The sequence below is a fragment of the Excalfactoria chinensis genome, chromosome 13 (assembly GCF_039878825.1).
Source record: "Excalfactoria chinensis isolate bCotChi1 chromosome 13, bCotChi1.hap2, whole genome shotgun sequence".
In the NCBI taxonomy this organism is placed as follows: Eukaryota; Metazoa; Chordata; class Aves; order Galliformes; family Phasianidae; genus Excalfactoria; species Excalfactoria chinensis.
In genome coordinates, this window is record NC_092837.1 from 15291017 (window position 1) to 15308269 (window position 17253).

At 57.3% G+C, this 17253-nt stretch overlaps 4 protein-coding genes across 4 annotated transcripts; all 4 read right to left on the bottom strand.

The window, feature by feature from the left end:
- Nucleotides 1-259: 259 nt before the first annotated feature.
- On the bottom strand, nucleotides 260-3975 carry LOC140258072 (protocadherin beta-15-like). The gene has a single exon (XM_072348006.1). It carries the CDS (start codon nucleotides 3438-3440, stop codon nucleotides 1002-1004), a length of 2439 nt encoding a protein of 812 aa, XP_072204107.1. The 5' UTR covers nucleotides 3441-3975; the 3' UTR covers nucleotides 260-1001.
- Nucleotides 3976-4359: 384 nt separating this feature from the next.
- Nucleotides 4360-8468, bottom strand: LOC140258401 (protocadherin beta-4-like). The gene has a single exon (XM_072348614.1). The coding sequence runs from the start codon at nucleotides 7929-7931 to the stop codon at nucleotides 5505-5507; it is 2427 nt and encodes an 808-aa protein (XP_072204715.1). The 5' UTR covers nucleotides 7932-8468; the 3' UTR covers nucleotides 4360-5504.
- A 283-nt stretch (nucleotides 8469-8751) lies between these two features.
- On the bottom strand, nucleotides 8752-12992 carry LOC140258074 (protocadherin beta-15-like). The gene has a single exon (XM_072348009.1). It carries the CDS (start codon nucleotides 12473-12475, stop codon nucleotides 10043-10045), a length of 2433 nt encoding a protein of 810 aa, XP_072204110.1. The 5' UTR covers nucleotides 12476-12992; the 3' UTR covers nucleotides 8752-10042.
- Nucleotides 12993-13248: 256 nt separating this feature from the next.
- Nucleotides 13249-17247, bottom strand: LOC140258247 (protocadherin beta-15-like). Its single transcript, XM_072348346.1, has one exon. It carries the CDS (start codon nucleotides 17001-17003, stop codon nucleotides 14565-14567), a length of 2439 nt encoding a protein of 812 aa, XP_072204447.1. The 5' UTR covers nucleotides 17004-17247; the 3' UTR covers nucleotides 13249-14564.
- Nucleotides 17248-17253: the final 6 nt, after the last annotated feature.

Here is a 17253-nt window from a genome sequence, read left to right on the forward strand (position 1 = left end):
TCGAAATAGCACCACTGGAAAAGCATTTCATAGAATCATAGAATGATAAAATGGCCTGGGTTGAAAAGGCCTGCAGTGCTCATCCATTTCCAAGCCCTTGCTATGTGCAGGGTCGCCAGCTGCCAGACTGGGTTGCCCAGAGCCACATCCAGCCTGGCCTTGAATGACTCCAGGGATGGGGCATCCACAGCCTCGTTGGGCAATTTATTCCAGTGCGTCACCTCCCTCTCAGTGAAAAACGTCCTCCTAATGTCTAACTTAAACCTCTCCTGTCTCAGTTTAAAACCATTCCCTCTTGTCCTATCAGTATCCACACCGGTAAGAGCCAATCCCCCTCCTGTATACATGGTCCCTTCAAGTATGAGAAGGCCATAATGAGGTCCCCACAGAGCCTTCTATTCTCCAAGCTGAACAGGCCCAGTTCAGAAATGAATGTACAAGAGATGACTTACATAATTCTCAAACAGAGAAGATATACAATGTTATTATTTTATTATTGTATCATAAGCATTATTTATGACACCAAGCGGAGGAGTGCAGTTGATTCATTAGAGGGAAGGGAAGCCAACCAGACAGACCTGGACGGGCTGGAGAAGCGGGCCCATGAGAACCTAATTAAGGGAACACACAGAAAACTGCCCCACACACTGAGCCCCAAAGCTGGGCAGTTCTGCATCCCACACAGGGATAATACTGACCCATTGATCACCCAGCAGATGGGAAAAGAGATCAGCTGGGTACAGTGGAAAGAACCCCAGCAGAGAAGCATTTCAGAAACAGATTTAACAGACCAGAAACATATCTTTACCTGACATGCATGAAACTTGCATCATGATGTTGCTTTGGCTTGAAGGGAGCAGAGGGAACACACAGCATTCTTGTGAAATGGGATGTAAGTTACAAACTCAGATCTGATCCCAGGGAAATGGAGTTAACTATCAAAGCACAGAGCCCAGTCTAAACAAGCCATGACTCTGCTGGAATTGCAGACCCAGTGCCAATTACAACCCATTGAATTGTCCCACAGACTGAATCCCGGGGCTCTCGAAATCAGCATCTCCCATAATCATGGGGGCAGGAGGGAAATCGTCAGCATGGTTGCCAGTGAACTCCGCGCTGCTGTGCTGCGCTGGCAGGCTGGGCAGGACGGGCTTCAGGAACTTGAACTCGCTGTTGCCCGAGCCCGTGGTGAGGCTGACCTCGTAGCAATAGGCGTGGGGCAGGGTCCCGGCAGCGGCCCCGTCGGCCAAGTAGCTCTGCACGCTGCTGGGGCCGTAAAGCACGGGCCCGGAGCTCGGCTCCTTTCTCTTGCACGCCTTGCAAGCCACGAAGGCCGCCGCCGACACCAGGAAGAGGAGCGAGACAAAGACCAGGGCGATGATTAAAGACGTGGTGAGGGCGCCGTCCTCGTCGTCGGCAGCAGCGGGGCTCTGCTGCGGCAGCTGAGCGTCCCACGAGCCGTGGACGAGGAGCACGCTGAGCGCTGCGGTGGCCGACAGCGGTGGCCGCCCGTTGTCCCGCACCAGCACGACCAGCTTCTGCTTCACGGCGTCCCTGTCCGTCGGCGGCCTCCTCAGACGCACCTCCCCGCTTTGGGCTCCCACAGCAAACAGCCCCGGCTCCGTGGCCCTCAGCAGCTGGTAGGAAAGCCACGAGTTCTGCCCCGAGTCGGCGTCCACGGCCACCACTTTGGTCACCAGGTCCCCCGCTTCGGCCCACGCGGGCACCAGCTCGCTCGAAGGAGGGCTGCCGTCCTGCGCCCCGGGGTGCAGCACCAGCGGCGCGTTGTCGTTCTCGTCCACCACCAGCAGCCGGACGCTGACGGTGCTGCTCAGCGGAGGGGACCCCGCGTCTGCCGCGCTCACCACCACCTCCAGCTGCCTCAGCTGCTCGTAGTCCAGCGGCCGCAGCACGAACACGTCTCCGTTCTCGGAGTTCACGGACACGCACGAGCACGGCTCTCGTTCCGGGGGACGGGCTGGCACCAGCGAATAGCTCACCTTGGCGTTGGCTCCCGCGTCCGCGTCCGTCGCCTTGACGGCCCCCACGAGCAGCGCGGGGACATTGTTCTCGTGCACGTACATGGTGTACGAGGTCTGGTTGAAGACGGGTGCGTTGTCATTCACGTCGGAGACGTCCACGGTGAAGGTGTGGGTGGTGGTGAGAGAAGGAGAGCCCGCATCTGCTGCCGTGACAACCACGATGTGCTGTGCTGTCTCCTCCCGGTCCAATGTGCTGACTGTCACCAGCTCATAGTAATTCTTAAAGGCTGGCCTGAGGGAGAAGGAATGTTCTTCTTCAAGGGCACAGCTGACCTCCCCATTGACACCAGAATCCTGATCCCTGACTGCAAATACCGAGACAACTGTCCCCGGTGCTGTGTTCTCGGGGATAGGATTATTAAAAGAGTTAATTACTACATCCGGTGCATTGTCATTCACATCTACCACCTCCACCACTACCTTACACATGGCTGAAAGGCCACCACCGTCCACTGCTTTCACACTGAACTCGTATTTCTGTTTTGTCTCAAAATCCAGAGTTTTCAGGACTCGAATTTCTCCACTCTTCGGGTCAACAGAGAACTCTGAATATTTGATAGCAATGGCTTGGCTGAAATCGTATGTAATATCACCATTCATTCCGACATCTGCATCATTAGCCACCACTTTTACAATGACAGAACCTTCTGGTGTATTTTCCAAAACACGACCGATGTAGACCTTCTGTGTGAAGATGGGAGCATTGTCATTTGCATCCAGAACAACGATGTGGATTTGGGTGGTCCCACTTCTTGGTGGAGAGCCCCCATCGGTGGCAATGAGAGTGAAATCCATCTCTGGCTGCTCCTCTCTGTCCAGAGGCTTTTGCAAAATGAGGTCAACGTGCATTTCACTCTCACTTTGAGTCTGATAGGAAACACTGAAGAACTCGTTCTCGGGATAGATGCTGTAAGCCTGGATGTCATTGCTGCCAATGTCCAGGTCCTGAGCAGCCTCCACAGGAAAACGGGAGCCCGGGTCTCCCCTCTCAGGGATCTGAAATGTCACTCGTTCTTCCGGGAAAACCGGCGCGTGGTCATTGATGTCCTCCACGGACACCTCGATCGGAAAGAACTGCAGCGGGTCGGAGAGCAGCAGCTCGAAGGCGAGCGTGCAGGTGCGGGAGCGTCCGCACATCTCCTCCCGATCGAGCCGCTCGGCGACAACCAGGCGGCCGCTGCCGCGCTCCAAGCCAAAGTGCTGCCGGCCGGCCGGCGAGGCGATGCGCGCCCGGCGAGCCGAGAGCTGCGCCGGGGTCAGCCCCGCGTCCGCCGCCACGTCGGCCACCACCGAGCCGCTCTCGCTCTCCTCGGCCACGGAGTAGCGGATGGGCTCGCCGAGAACGCGCGGCACGCCCAGCAAAGCCCACAGCCACAGCACTTGCCTTGCAGCCGCCATGGCGGGGCGGCGGACACCCTCCGTCCGGCCGGGAAGCGCGCTCCTCCGCGGGAATCGGAGTCCGGCTGCAGAGCGGCGCGGCGGGGCCAAAGGGGAGTCCTTCCTTCTTGCTTCCCTCGCTGCCTCTCGCCGAGTGCGGACGGAGCCCGGAGCGGGGCCGCTCTGGCCCGGCGGCGGCTCACACGGAGCTCGGACAACGGACAACAGCTCTCCGCCGTTCTCCGCCGCTCTCTGCCGCCGTTCTCCGCCGCCTCCTCCCGGCTGCGCTGCTCTACGTTGCGCTGGGTTCGGCCTCTCCCCTCCCGCATTCTCTCTGCGCCGCCTTGTCCAGGAGCACCACCCTGCGGCCCGCGGCGGGACTGCTCCGGGAACGGGATGCCATCCTGCCCGCTGCCTCTCGCCGCCACTCGCACCCGGGACACACACGCTCACGCCCCGCTGCCGCCCGCTCCCACACGCCTCCGCCACGGGCAGCGCCCACAGCGAGCGCCCACGTTCCTGCCGTGACGGCGCTTCGGACAAGTCACCGAAGTTTCTGTGCCCGCCTCCTCGCCCTCCCCTAAAGCCGCCAGCCCCACCCACCCAAATCCCTGCACCCTCTAAAATGAGTCCCAAACGCATCCACAACCACCGTAGGATGCACAAAGGCAAGAACAAGGGGATGAGAAAATGTTCTCTATATTTCTTCTGTTGGAGACAGAGAAATAAGAATAAACTGCCACCGAGTCTTTCATAAACTCTGTAACTTTGCTGATATTTATTTATTACAGCAATGGCACTCCAAGGCCCTTTTCACATCAATTCAACAGAAAATGTCATCCTGGTTCACAAGAATACAGTTTATTACCTCAGTATAAAATACTATCAGCGTATTCTGAATATCTCCTGGCAAGCATGTGTTTCCCAACATTCTCTTATTCTCTCTGGGCTGGCAGCACACATTAAGGGAATATTTACGTCAATAGGAAAAAAAAGAGTCAAACAGGGAAGTGGAAAAGGAGGGAAAATAGCTCTATGTATTTGCATGCATTTGCTAAACACAGAACTAGGTTAGGTTGGAAGGGACCTCAAGGATCATCAAGCTCCAACACTTTGCCACAGTCAGGACCTGTCCATGTCACCCACAAAGATGTTAAACAGCACAGGTGCCAGCACTGGTCCCTGAGGAATACCGATCATCACTGGTCTCCACTCGGGCACTGAGCCATTGACCACAGCACTCTGAGAACAGCCAGTTCCATATATTGTGAGAAGTCCGTGCATCAAATTCACTTTTCTCTAAATTAGTGACCAGGATGTCATGTGGAATTGTATCCAATCCTTTGGACAAGTCCAGGTACATTACAGCAGTTGCTTTACATTTATCCACAGACACTATAGTTTCATCAAAAAGGCCGGCTAGTTTGTCAAGCAGGATGTGCCCTTCGTGTAGCCATGTTGGTTACCATCAGTCACCTCCTATGTGATTCCCAGATGCATCAGTAGGGCCTTCAGGACAATCTGACCTATATCAGTTTCTTTCAGAGAACATGGAGGGAAACCTTCCTTCTCACTCAGCCTTCTGGGAACACGTGATGCCAATTGCAAATGCAGCTCCACTCTGGAGCTCAATGCCATTGTACACAGCCCTTCCTTCCTCAACACACAAGGAAACCAGCTGTGCAGACTCAGTGATAATTAAGGGAACACCCAGAAAACTGCCCCACACACTGAGCCCCACAGCTGGGCAATTCTGCATCACACACAGGGATAAACATGGCCCAAATGATCACTCAGCAAAGGGGAGAAGAAATGAGCTGGGCACCGTGGAAAGAACCCCAGCAGCGAAGCATTTCAGAAACAGACATAACAGATAAGAAACATATCTTTACCTGACATGCATGAAACTTGCATCATGATGTTGCTTTGGCTTGAAGGGAGCAGAGGGAACACACAGCATTCTTGTGAAATGGGATGTAAGTTACAAACTCAGATCTGATCCTGGGGAAATGGAGTTAACTATCAAAGCACAGAGCCCAGTCCAAACAAGCCATGACTCTGATGGAAGTGAAGACCCTGTGCCAATTACAGGCCATTGAATTGTCCCACAGACTGAATCCCGGGGCTCTCGAAATCAGCATCTCCCATAATCATGGGGGCAGGAGGGAAATCGTCAGCATGGTTGCCAGTGAACTCCGCGCTGCTGTGCTGCGCTGGCAGGCTGGGCAGGACGGGCTTCAGGAACTTGAACTCGCTGTTGCCCGAGCCCGTGGTGAGGCTGACCTCGTAGCAATAGGCGTGGGGCAGGGTCCCGGCAGCGGCCCCGTCGGCCAAGTAGCTCTGCACGCTGCTGGGGCCGTAAAGCACGGGCCCGGAGCTCGGCTCCTTTCTCTTGCACGCCTTGCAAGCCACGAAGGCCGCCGCCGACACCAGGAAGAGGAGCGAGACAAAGACCAGGGCGATGATTAAAGAGGTGGTGAGGGCGCCGTCCTCGTCGTCGGCAGCAGCGGGGCTCTGCTGCGGCAGCTGAGCGTCCCACGAGCCGTGGACGAGGAGCACGCTGAGCGCTGCGGTGGCCGACAGCGGTGGCCGCCCGTTGTCCCGCACCAGCACGACCAGCTTCTGCTTCACGGCGTCCCTGTCCGTCGGCGGCCTCCTCAGACGCACCTCCCCGCTTTGGGCTCCCACAGCAAACAGCCCCGGCTCCGTGGCCCTCAGCAGCTGGTAGGAAAGCCACGAGTTCTGCCCCGAGTCGGCGTCCACGGCCACCACTTTGGTCACCAGGTCCCCCGCTTCGGCCCACGCGGGCACCAGCTCGCTCGAAGGAGGGCTGCCGTCCTGCGCCCCGGGGTGCAGCACCAGCGGCGCGTTGTCGTTCTCGTCCACCACCAGCAGCCGGACGCTGACGGTGCTGCTCAGCGGAGGGGACCCCGCGTCTGCCGCGCTCACCACCACCTCCAGCTGCCTCAGCTGCTCGTAGTCCAGCGGCCGCAGCACGAACACGTCTCCGTTCTCGGAGTTCACGGACACGCACGAGCACGGCTCTCGTTCCGGGGGACGGGCTGGCACCAGCGAATAGCTCACCTTGGCGTTGGCTCCCGCGTCCGCGTCCGTCGCCTTGACGGCCCCGACGAGCAGCGCGGGGACATTGTTCTCGTGCACGTACATGGTGTACGAGGTCTGGTTGAAGACGGGTGCGTTGTCATTCACGTCGGAGACGTCCACGGTGAAGGTGTGGGTGGTGGTGAGAGAAGGAGAGCCTGCGTCTGCTGCCGTGACAACTACGATGTGCTGTGCTGCTTCCTCCCGGTCCAGTGTGCTGACGGTCACCAGCTCATAGTAGTTCTTAAAGGCTGGCCTGAGGGAGAAGGAGGGTTCTTCTTCAAGGGCACAGCTGACCTCCCCATTGACACCAGTATCGCGGTCCCTAACAGTGAGGAGGGCAACCACCGTCTCAGGCACTGTATCCTCAGGGAGTGAACTGCTAAATGAACTGACCACGATCTCTGGTGCATTGTCATTCACATCCACCATCTCAATCAGCACCTTACAGAGTTCTGAGAGGCCTCCACCATCAGTAGCCCGCACACTCATCTCATGTTTTTGTGCAGCCTCAAAATCCAAAGGCTTCACAATTTGAATTTCACCACTACTGGGATTAATTGCAAACAGCAATTGAATCTGGCTGAACTGATATGAGATGACACCATTAACTCCCTCATCTACATCGGTGGCCACTACTCTGAGAACCACAGTTCCCACTGGGGCAGTTTCCAAAATCTGCCCAACATAAAGCTTCTGTGTGAAAACTGGAACATTGTCATTTACATCTAAAACTATGATGTGGATTTGGGTGGTTCCACTCCTGGCTGGAGAGCCCCCATCGGTAGCAATGAGAGTGAAATCCATCTCTGACTGCTCCTCTCTGTCCAGAGGCTTTTCCAAAACCAAGTGGACATACATGTCACTTTCACTGTGAGTTTGAAAGGAGACACTGAAGTGTTCGTTCTCAGGAGAGATGCTATAAACCTGAATGCCGTTGCTGCCAATATCTAAATCCTGAGCAGCTTCCACTGAGAAACGTGAGCCTGGATCGCCCCTCTCAGGGATCTTAAAGGTCACTCGCTCCTCCGGGAAGACCGGCGAGTGGTCATTGATGTCCTCCACAGACACTTCGATCGGAAAGAACTGCAGCGGGTCGGAGAGCAGCAGCTCGAAGGCGAGCGTGCAGGTGCGGGAGCGTCCGCACATCTCCTCCCGATCGAGCCGCTCGGCGACAACCAGGCGGCCGCTGCCGCGCTCCAAGCCAAAGTGCTGCCGGCCGGCCGGCGAGGCGATGCGCGCCCGGCGAGCCGAGAGCTGCGCCGGGGTCAGCCCCGCGTCCGCCGCCACGTCGGCCACCACCGAGCCGCTCTCGCTCTCCTCGGCCACGGAGTAGCGGATGGGCTCGCCGAGAACGCGCGGCACGCCCAGCAAAGCCCACAGCCACAGCACTTGCCTTGCGGCCGCCATGGCGGAGCGGCGGACACCCTCCGTCCGGCCGGGAAGCGCGCTCCTCCGCTGGAATCGGCGCCCGGCTGCAGCGCGGCGCGGCGGGGCCAAAGGTGAGTCCTCCCTGCTTGCTTCCTTCGCTGCCTCTCGCCGAGTGCGGATGGAACCCGGAGCGGGGCCGCTCTGGCCCGGCGGCGGCTCACACGGAGCTCGGACAACGGACAACAGCTCCCCGCCGTCCTCCGCCGCTCTCTACCGCCGTTCTCCGCCGCCTCCTCCCGGCTGCGCTGCTCTACGTTGCGCTGGGTTCAGCCTCTCCCTCCCGCAGCCGCTCTGCGCCGCCTTGTCCAGGAGCACCACCCTGCGGCCCGCGGCGGGACTGCTCCGGGAACGGGATGCCATCCTGCCCGCTGCCTCTCGCCGCCACTCGTACCCGGGACACACACGCTCACGCCCCGCTGCCGCCCGCTCCCACACGCCGCCGCCACGGGCAGCGCCCACAGCGAGCGCCCACGTTCCTGCCGTGACGGCGCTTCGGACAACGCACCGAAGTTTCTGTGCCCGCCTCCTCGCCCTCCCCTAGAGCCGCCAGCCCCACCCTCCCAAATCCGTGCACCCTCTAAAATGAGTCCCAAACGCATCCACAACCACCGTAGGATGCACAACGGCAAGAATAAGGGGATGAGAAAATGTTCTCTATATTTCTTCTGCTGGAGACAGAGAAATAAGAATAAACTGCCACCAAGTCTTTCATAAACTCTGTAACTTTGCTGATCTTTCCCGAAGATAAAAACTTCTCTACCAAGTTTGTCAGAACAGCAACATCCATTTTATTACAGCAATGGCACTCCAAGGGCCTTTTCACATCCATTCCACAGAAAATGCCATCCTGGTTCACAATAATACAGTTTATAACCTCAGTATAAAATAATATCAGAGTATTCTAAATATCTTCTGTCCAAGCATCTGTTTCCCAACATTCTCTTATTCTCTCTGGGCTGGCAGCACACATTAAGGGAATATTTATGTCAATAGGAAAAAAAGAGTCAAACAGGGAAGTGGAAAAGGAGGGAAAATAGCTCTATGTATTTGCGTGCATTTGCTAAACACAGAACTAGGTTAGGTTGGAAGGGACCTCGAGGATCATCAAGCTCCAACACTTTGCCACAGCCAGGACCTGTCCATGTCACCCACAAAGATGTTAAACAGCACAGGTGCCAGCACTGGTCCCTGAGGAACGCCACTCATCACTGGTCTCCACTCGGGCACTGAGCCATTGACCACAGCACTCTGAGAACAGCCAGTTCAATATATTGTGAGAAGTCCGTGCATCAGATTCACCTTTCTCTAAATTAGAGACCAGGTGTCATGTGGAATTGTATCCAATCCTTTGGACAAGTCCAGGTACATTACAGCAGTTGCTTTACATTTATCCACAGACACTATAGTTTCACCACAAAGGCCGGCTTAGTTTGTCAAGCAGGATGTGCCCTTCGTGTAGCCATGTTGGTTACCATCACTCACCTCCTATGTGATTCCCAGATGCATCAGTAGGGCCTTCAGGACAATCTGCCCGATATCAGTTTCTTTCAGAGAACATGGAGGGAAACCTTCCTTCTCACTCAGCCTTCTGGGAACACGTGATGCCAATTGCAAATGCAGCTCCACTCTGGAGCTCAATGCCATTGCACACAGCCCTTCCTTCCTCAACACACAAAGGCACCAGCAGGTGCAGACTCAGTGATAATTAAGGGAACACACAGAAAACTGCCCCACACACTGAGCCCCACAGCTGGGCAGTTCTGCATCACACACAGGGATAAGCATGGCCAATGATAACCCAGCAGATGGGAAAAAAGACAAGCTGGGTACAGTGGAAAGAACCCCAGCAGAGAAGCATTTCAGAAACAGACATAATAGACCAGAAACATATCTTTACCTGACATGCATGAAACTTGCATCATGATGTTGCTTTGGCTTGAAGGGAGCAGAGGGAACACACTGTATTTATGTGAAAAGTGATGTAAGTTACAAACTCAGATCTGATCCCGGGGAAACGGAGTTAACTATCAAAGCACGGACCCCAGTCTAAACAAGCCATGACTCTGATGGATGTGAAGACCCTGTGCCAATTACAACCCATTGAATTGTCCCACAGACTGAATCCCGGGGCTCTCGAAATCAGCATCTCCCATAATCATGGGGGCAGGAGGGAAATCGTCAGCATGGTTGCCAGTGAACTCCGCGCTGCTGTGCTGCGCTGGCAGGCTGGGCAGGACGGGCTTCAGGAACTTGAACTCGCTGTTGCCCGAGCCCGTGGTGAGGCTGACCTCGTAGCAATAGGCGTGGGGCAGGGTCCCGGCAGCGGCCCCGTCGGCCAAGTAGCTCTGCACGCTGCTGGGGCCGTAAAGCACGGGCCCGGAGCTCGGCTCCTTTCTCTTGCACGCCTTGCAAGCCACGAAGGCCGCCGCCGACACGAGGAAGAGGAGCGAGACAAAGACCAGGGCGATGATTAAAGAGGTGGTGAGGGCGCCGTCCTCGTCGTCGGCAGCAGCGGGGCTCTGCTGCGGCAGCTGAGCGTCCCACGAGCCGTGGACGAGGAGCACGCTGAGCGCTGCGGTGGCCGACAGCGGTGGCCGCCCGTTGTCCCGCACCAGCACGACCAGCTTCTGCTTCACGGCGTCCCTGTCCGTCGGCGGCCTCCTCAGACGCACCTCCCCGCTTTGGGCTCCCACAGCAAACAGCCCCGGCTCCGTGGCCCTCAGCAGCTGGTAGGAAAGCCACGAGTTCTGCCCCGAGTCGGCGTCCACGGCCACCACTTTGGTCACCAGGTCCCCCGCTTCGGCCCACGCGGGCACCAGCTCGCTCGAAGGAGGGCTGCCGTCCTGCGCCCCGGGGTGCAGCACCAGCGGCGCGTTGTCGTTCTCGTCCACCACCAGCAGCCGGACGCTGACGGTGCTGCTCAGCGGAGGGGACCCCGCGTCTGCCGCGCTCACCACCACCTCCAGCTGCCTCAGCTGCTCGTAGTCCAGCGGCCGCAGCACGAACACGTCTCCGTTCTCGGAGTTCACGGACACGCACGAGCACGGCTCTCGTTCCGGGGGACGGGCTGGCACCAGCGAATAGCTCACCTTGGCGTTGGCTCCCGCGTCCGCGTCCGTCGCCTTGACGGCCCCCACGAGCAGCGCGGGGACATTGTTCTCGTGCACGTACATGGTGTACGAGGTCTGGTTAAAGACAGGTGCGTTGTCATTGACGTCGGAGATGTCCACGGTGAAGGTGTGGGTGGTGGTGAGAGAAGGAGAGCCTGCGTCTGCTGCCGTGACAACCACGATGTGCTGTGCTGTTTCCTCCCGGTCCAATGCGCTGACGGTCACCAGCTCATAGTAATTCTTAAAGGCTGGCCTGAGGGAGAAGGCGGGTTCTTCTTCAAGGGCACAGCTGACCTCCCCATTGACACCAGAATCCTGATCCCTTACTGTAAACAGAGCGACTACAGTTCCAGGTGCTGCATTCTCAGGGACTGAACTACTAAAAGAACTGACCACGATCTCTGGTGCATTGTCGTTCACATCCATCACCTCTACTACCACATTGCACATGGTTGAGAGGCCCCCTCCATCAGTTGCTTGCACGGTGAGCTCATGTTTCTTTGCAGCCTCAAAATCTAATGGCTTTGCAATTTCAATTTCACCTGTACTGGAGTTAATTTTGAACAATGAATGGCTATGTCCAATTGACTGGCTGAACTGATATGAGATATCTCCATTAACACCCTCATCTGCATCGTTGGCCAGCACTCTGAGAACCACACTACCCACGTGAGCATTTTCCAAAACTCGACCATTGTAGACCTTCTGTGTGAATATGGGAATATTGTCATTTGCATCCAGAACAACAACGTGGATATGGGCAGAACCAGTCCGAGGTGGAGAGCCCCCATCGGTGGCAACGAGAGTGAAATCCAACTCTGGCTGCTCCTCTCTGTCCAGAGGTCGTTGCAGAACCAGTTCTATAAATTTCTCGTTCTCTTTTGGAATGAAGACCGTGAAGAACTCATTTTCGGGGACGATGCTGTAAGCCTGGATGTCATTGCTGCCAATGTCCAGGTCCTGAGCAGCACCCACAGGAAAACGGGAGCCCGGGTCGCTGGTTTCGGGGATCTTAAAGGTCACTCGTTCTTCCGGGAAGACCGGCGAGTGGTCATTGATGTCCTCCACCGACACCTCGATCGGAAAGAACTGCAGCGGGTCGGAGAGCAGCAGCTCGAAGGCGAGCGTGCAGGTGCGGGAGCGTCCGCACATCTCCTCCCGATCGAGCCGCTCGGCGACAACCAGGCGGCCGCTGCCGCGCTCCAAGCCAAAGTGCTGCCGGCCGGCCGGCGAGGCGATGCGCGCCCGGCGAGCCGAGAGCTGCGCCGGGGTCAGCCCCGCGTCCGCCGCCACGTCGGCCACCACCGAGCCGCTCTCGCTCTCCTCGGCCACGGAGTAGCGGATGGGCTCGCCGAGAACGCGCGGCACGCCCAGCAAAGCCCACAGCCACAGCACTTGCCTTGCAGCCGCCATGGCGGGGCGGCGGACACCCTCCGTCCGGCCGGGAAGCGCGCTCCTCCGCGGGAATCGGCGCCGGGTTGCAGAGCTGCGCGGCGGGGCTAAATGGGAGTCCTTCCTGCTTGCTTCCCTCGCTGCCTCTCGCCGAGTGCGGACGGAGCCCGGAGCGGGGCTGCTGTGGCCCGGCGGCGGCTCACACGGAGCTCAGAGCACAGACAACAGCTCCCCGCCGTCCTCCGCCGCTCTCTGCCGCCGTTCTCCGCCGCTCTACGTTGCGCTGGGTTCAGCCTCTCCCCGCCCGCAGCCGCTCTGCGCCGCCTTGTCCAGGAGCACCACCCTGCGGCCCGCGGCGGGACTGCTCTGGGAACGGGATGCCATCCTGCCCGCTGCCTCTCGTCGCCACTCACACCCGGGACACACACGCTCACGCCCCGCTGCCGCCCGCTCCCACACGCCGCCGCCACGGGCAGCGCCCACAGCGAGCGCCCACGTTCCTGCCGTGACGGCGCTTCGGAAAAGTCACCGAAGTTTCTGTGCCCGCCTCCTCGCCATCCCCTAGAGCCGCCAGCCCCACCCACCCAAATCCATGCACCCTCTAAAATGAGCCCCAAACGCATCCACAACCAACATAGGATGCACAAAGGCAAGAACAAGGGGATGAGAAAATGTTCTCTATATTTCTTCTGTTGGAGACAGAGACATAAGAATAAACTGCCACCGAGTCTTTCATAAACTCTATAACTTTGCAGATCTTTCCCGAAGATAAAAACTCCTCTACCACGTTTGTCAGAACAGCAACATCCATTTTATTACAGCAATGGCACTCCAAGGCCCTTTTCATATCCGTTCAACAGAAAATGCCATCCTGGTTCACAATACAGTTTATAACCTCTGTATAAAATAATATCAGTGTATTCTAAATATCTTCTGTCCAAGCATCTGTTTCCCAACATTCTCTTATTCTCTCTGGCCTGGCAGCACACATTAAGGGAATATTTATGTCAATAGGAAAAAAAGAGTCAAACAGGGAAGTGGAAAAGGAGGGAAAATAGCTCTATGTATTTGCATGCATTTGCTAAACACGGAACTAGGTTAGGTTGGAAGGGACCTCGAGGATCATCAAGCTCCAACACTTTGCCACAGTCAGGACCTGTCTATGTCACCCACAAAGATGTTAAACAGCACAGGTGCCAGCACTGGTCCCTGAGGAACGCCACTCATCACTGGTCTCCACTCGGGCACTGAGCCATTGACCACAGCACTCTGAGTACAGACAATTCCATATACTGTGAGAGGTCCGTGCATCAAATTCACTTTTCTCTAAATTAGTGACCAGGATGTCATGTGACTGTATCCAATCCTTTGGACAAATCCAAGTAGATTACAATAATTGCTCTTCATTTATCCACAGACACTGTAACTTAACCAAAAAAGGTCACCAAGTTTATTAAGCAGGACGAGCCCTTGGTGTAGCCATGTCGGTTACCACCAGTCACCTCCTATGTGATTCCCAGTTGTATAAGTAGGGTCTTCAGGAGGATCTGCCCCAAATCAGTTTCTTTCAGAAAACAGGGAGAGAAACCTTTCTTATTGCTCAGCCTTCTAGGAACATGAGATGCCAATTGCAAATGCAGCTCCACTCTGGAGCTCAATGCCAGTGCACACAGCCCTTCCTTCCTCAACACACAAAGACACCAGCTGTGCAGACTCAGTGATAATTAAGGACACACCCAGAAAACTGCCCCACACACTGAGCCCCACAGCTGGGCAGTTCTGCATCTCACACAGGGATAAGCATGGCCCAATGATCACCCAGGAAAGGGGAGAAGAAATGAGCTGGGTAGCTTGGAAGGAAGCCCAGCAGAGAAGCATTTCAGAAACAGACATAACAGACCAGAAACATATCTTTACCTGACATGCATGAAACTTGCATCATGATGTTGCTTTGGCTTGAAGGGAGCAGAGGGAACACACAGCATTCTTGTGAAATGGGATGCAAGTTACAAACTCAGATCTGATCACGGGGAAATGGAGTTAACTATCAAAGCACAGAGCCCAGTCTAAACAAGCCATGACTCTGATGGAAGTGCAGACCCTGTGCCAATTACAACCCATTGAATTGTCCCACAGACTGAATCCCGGGGCTCTCGAAATCAGCATCTCCCATAATCACGGGGACAGGAGGGAAATCGTCAGCATGGTTGCCAGTGAACTCCGCGCTGCTGTGCTGCGCTGGCAGGCTGGGCAGGACGGGCTTCAGGAACTTGAACTCGCTGTTGCCCGAGCCCGTGGTCAGGCTGACCTCGTAGCAATAGGCGTGGGGCAGGGTCCCGGCAGCGGCCCCGTCGGCCAAGTAGCTCTGCACGCTGCTGGGGCCGTAAAGCACGGGCCCGGAGCTCGGCTCCTTTCTCTTGCACGCCTTGCAAGCCACGAAGGCCGCCGCCGACACCAGGAAGAGGAGCGAGACAAAGACCAGGGCGATGATTAAAGAGGTGGTGAGGGCGCCGTCCTCGTCGTCGGCAGCAGCGGGGCTCTGCTGCGGCAGCTGAGCGTCCCACGAGCCGTGGACGAGGAGCACGCTGAGCGCTGCGGTGGCCGACAGCGGTGGCCGCCCGTTGTCCCGCACCAGCACGACCAGCTTCTGCTTCACGGCGTCCCTGTCCGTCGGCGGCCTCCTCAGACGCACCTCCCCGCTTTGGGCTCCCACAGCAAACAGCCCCGGCTCCGTGGCCCTCAGCAGCTGGTAGGAAAGCCACGAGTTCTGCCCCGAGTCGGCGTCCACGGCCACCACTTTGGTCACCAGGTCCCCCGCTTCGGCCCACGCGGGCACCAGCTCGCTCGAAGGAGGGCTGCCGTCCTGCGCCCCGGGGTGCAGCACCAGCGGCGCGTTGTCGTTCTCGTCCACCACCAGCAGCCGGACGCTGACGGTGCTGCTCAGCGGAGGGGACCCCGCGTCTGCCGCGCTCACCACCACCTCCAGCTGCCTCAGCTGCTCGTAGTCCAGCGGCCGCAGCACGAACACGTCTCCGTTCTCGGAGTTCACGGACACGCACGAGCACGGCTCTCGTTCCGGGGGACGGGCTGGCACCAGCGAATAGCTCACCTTGGCGTTGGCTCCCGCGTCCGCGTCCGTCGCCTTGACGGCCCCCACGAGCAGCGCGGGGACATTGTTCTCGTGCACGTACATGGTGTACGAGGTCTGGTTGAAGACGGGTGCGTTGTCATTCACATCGGAGATGTCCACGGTGAAGGTGTGGGTGGTGGTGAGAGAAGGAGAGCCTGCGTCTGCTGCCGTGACAACCACGATGTGCTGTGCTGTTTCCTCACGGTCCAATGTGCTGACGGTCACCAGCTCATAGTAGTTCTTAAAGGCTGGCCTGAGGGAGAAGGAGGGTTCTTCTTCAAGGGCACAGCTGACCTCCCCATTGACACCAGAATCCTGATCCCTGACTGTAAACAATGCAACTACAGTTCCAGGTGCTGCATTCTCAGGGACTGAACTACTAAAAGAACTGACCACGATCTCGGGTGCATTGTCGTTCACATCCACCACCTCAATCAATACATGGCAGAGGGCCGACAGTCCTCCACCATCTGTAGCACGCACACTCAGCTCATGTTTCTGTGAAACCTCAAAATCCAGAGGTTCTTTGACTCGAACTTCTCCATTCTTCGTGTTGATTGTAAATGCTGATTGGCTCTGGCTCCCCCCCTGGCTGAACTGATAGGAAATTTCACCATTAACACCCTCATCTGCATCGGTGGCCATCACACGGAGAACTAATGAGCCCTCAGGGGCACTTTCTGCGATGTGTCCAGAATATAAATCCTGGGTGAAAATGGGTTTATTGTCATTTACATCCAGTACTATGATGTGGATTTGCGTAGAACCACTCCTGGGTGGAGTGCCCCCATCTGCAGCAATGAGAGTGAAATCCAACTCTGGCTGCTCTTCTCTGTCCAGAGGTTGTTGCAAAATAAGATCAACATTCGTTTTGCCCTCACGTATCCTATGGGTGAATACACTGAAGAATTCGTTCTCAGGATAGATGTTATAAACCTGGATGTCATTGCTGCCAATGTCCAGGTCCTGAGCAGCCTCCACAGGAAAACGGGAGCCCGGGTCGCTGGTTTCGGGGATCTTAAAGGTCACTCGTTCGTCCGGGAAGACCGGCGAGTGGTCATTGATGTCCTCCACCGACACCTCGATCGGAAAGAACTGCAGCGGGTCGGAGAGCAGCAGCTCGAAGGCGAGCGTGCAGGTGCGGGAGCGTCCGCACATCTCCTCCCGATCGAGCCGCTCGGCGACAACCAGGCGGCCGCTGCCGCGCTCCAAGCCAAAGTGCTGCCGGCCGGCCGGCGAGGCGATGCGCGCCCGGCGAGCCGAGAGCTGCGCCGGGGTCAGCCCCGCGTCCGCCGCCACGTCGGCCACCACCGAGCCGCTCTCGCTCTCCTCGGCCACGGAGTAGCGGATGGGCTCGCCGAGAACGCGCGGCACGCCCAGCAAAGCCCACAGCCACAGCACTTGCCTTGCAGCCGCCATGGCGGGGCGGCGGACACCCTCCGTCCGGCCGGGAAGCGCGCTCCTCCGCGGGAATCGGCGTCCGGGTTGCAGCGCGGCGGGGCTAAAGGGCGAGCGGCCTCCCTACCTGCTTCCCTCGCTGCCTCTCGCCGAGTGCGGACGGAGCCCGGAGCGGGGCCGTTCTGGCCCGGCGGCGGCTTACAGGGAGCTCAGAGCACGGACAACAGCTCCCCGCCGTTCTCCGCCGCCTCCTCCCGGCTGCGCTGCGCTG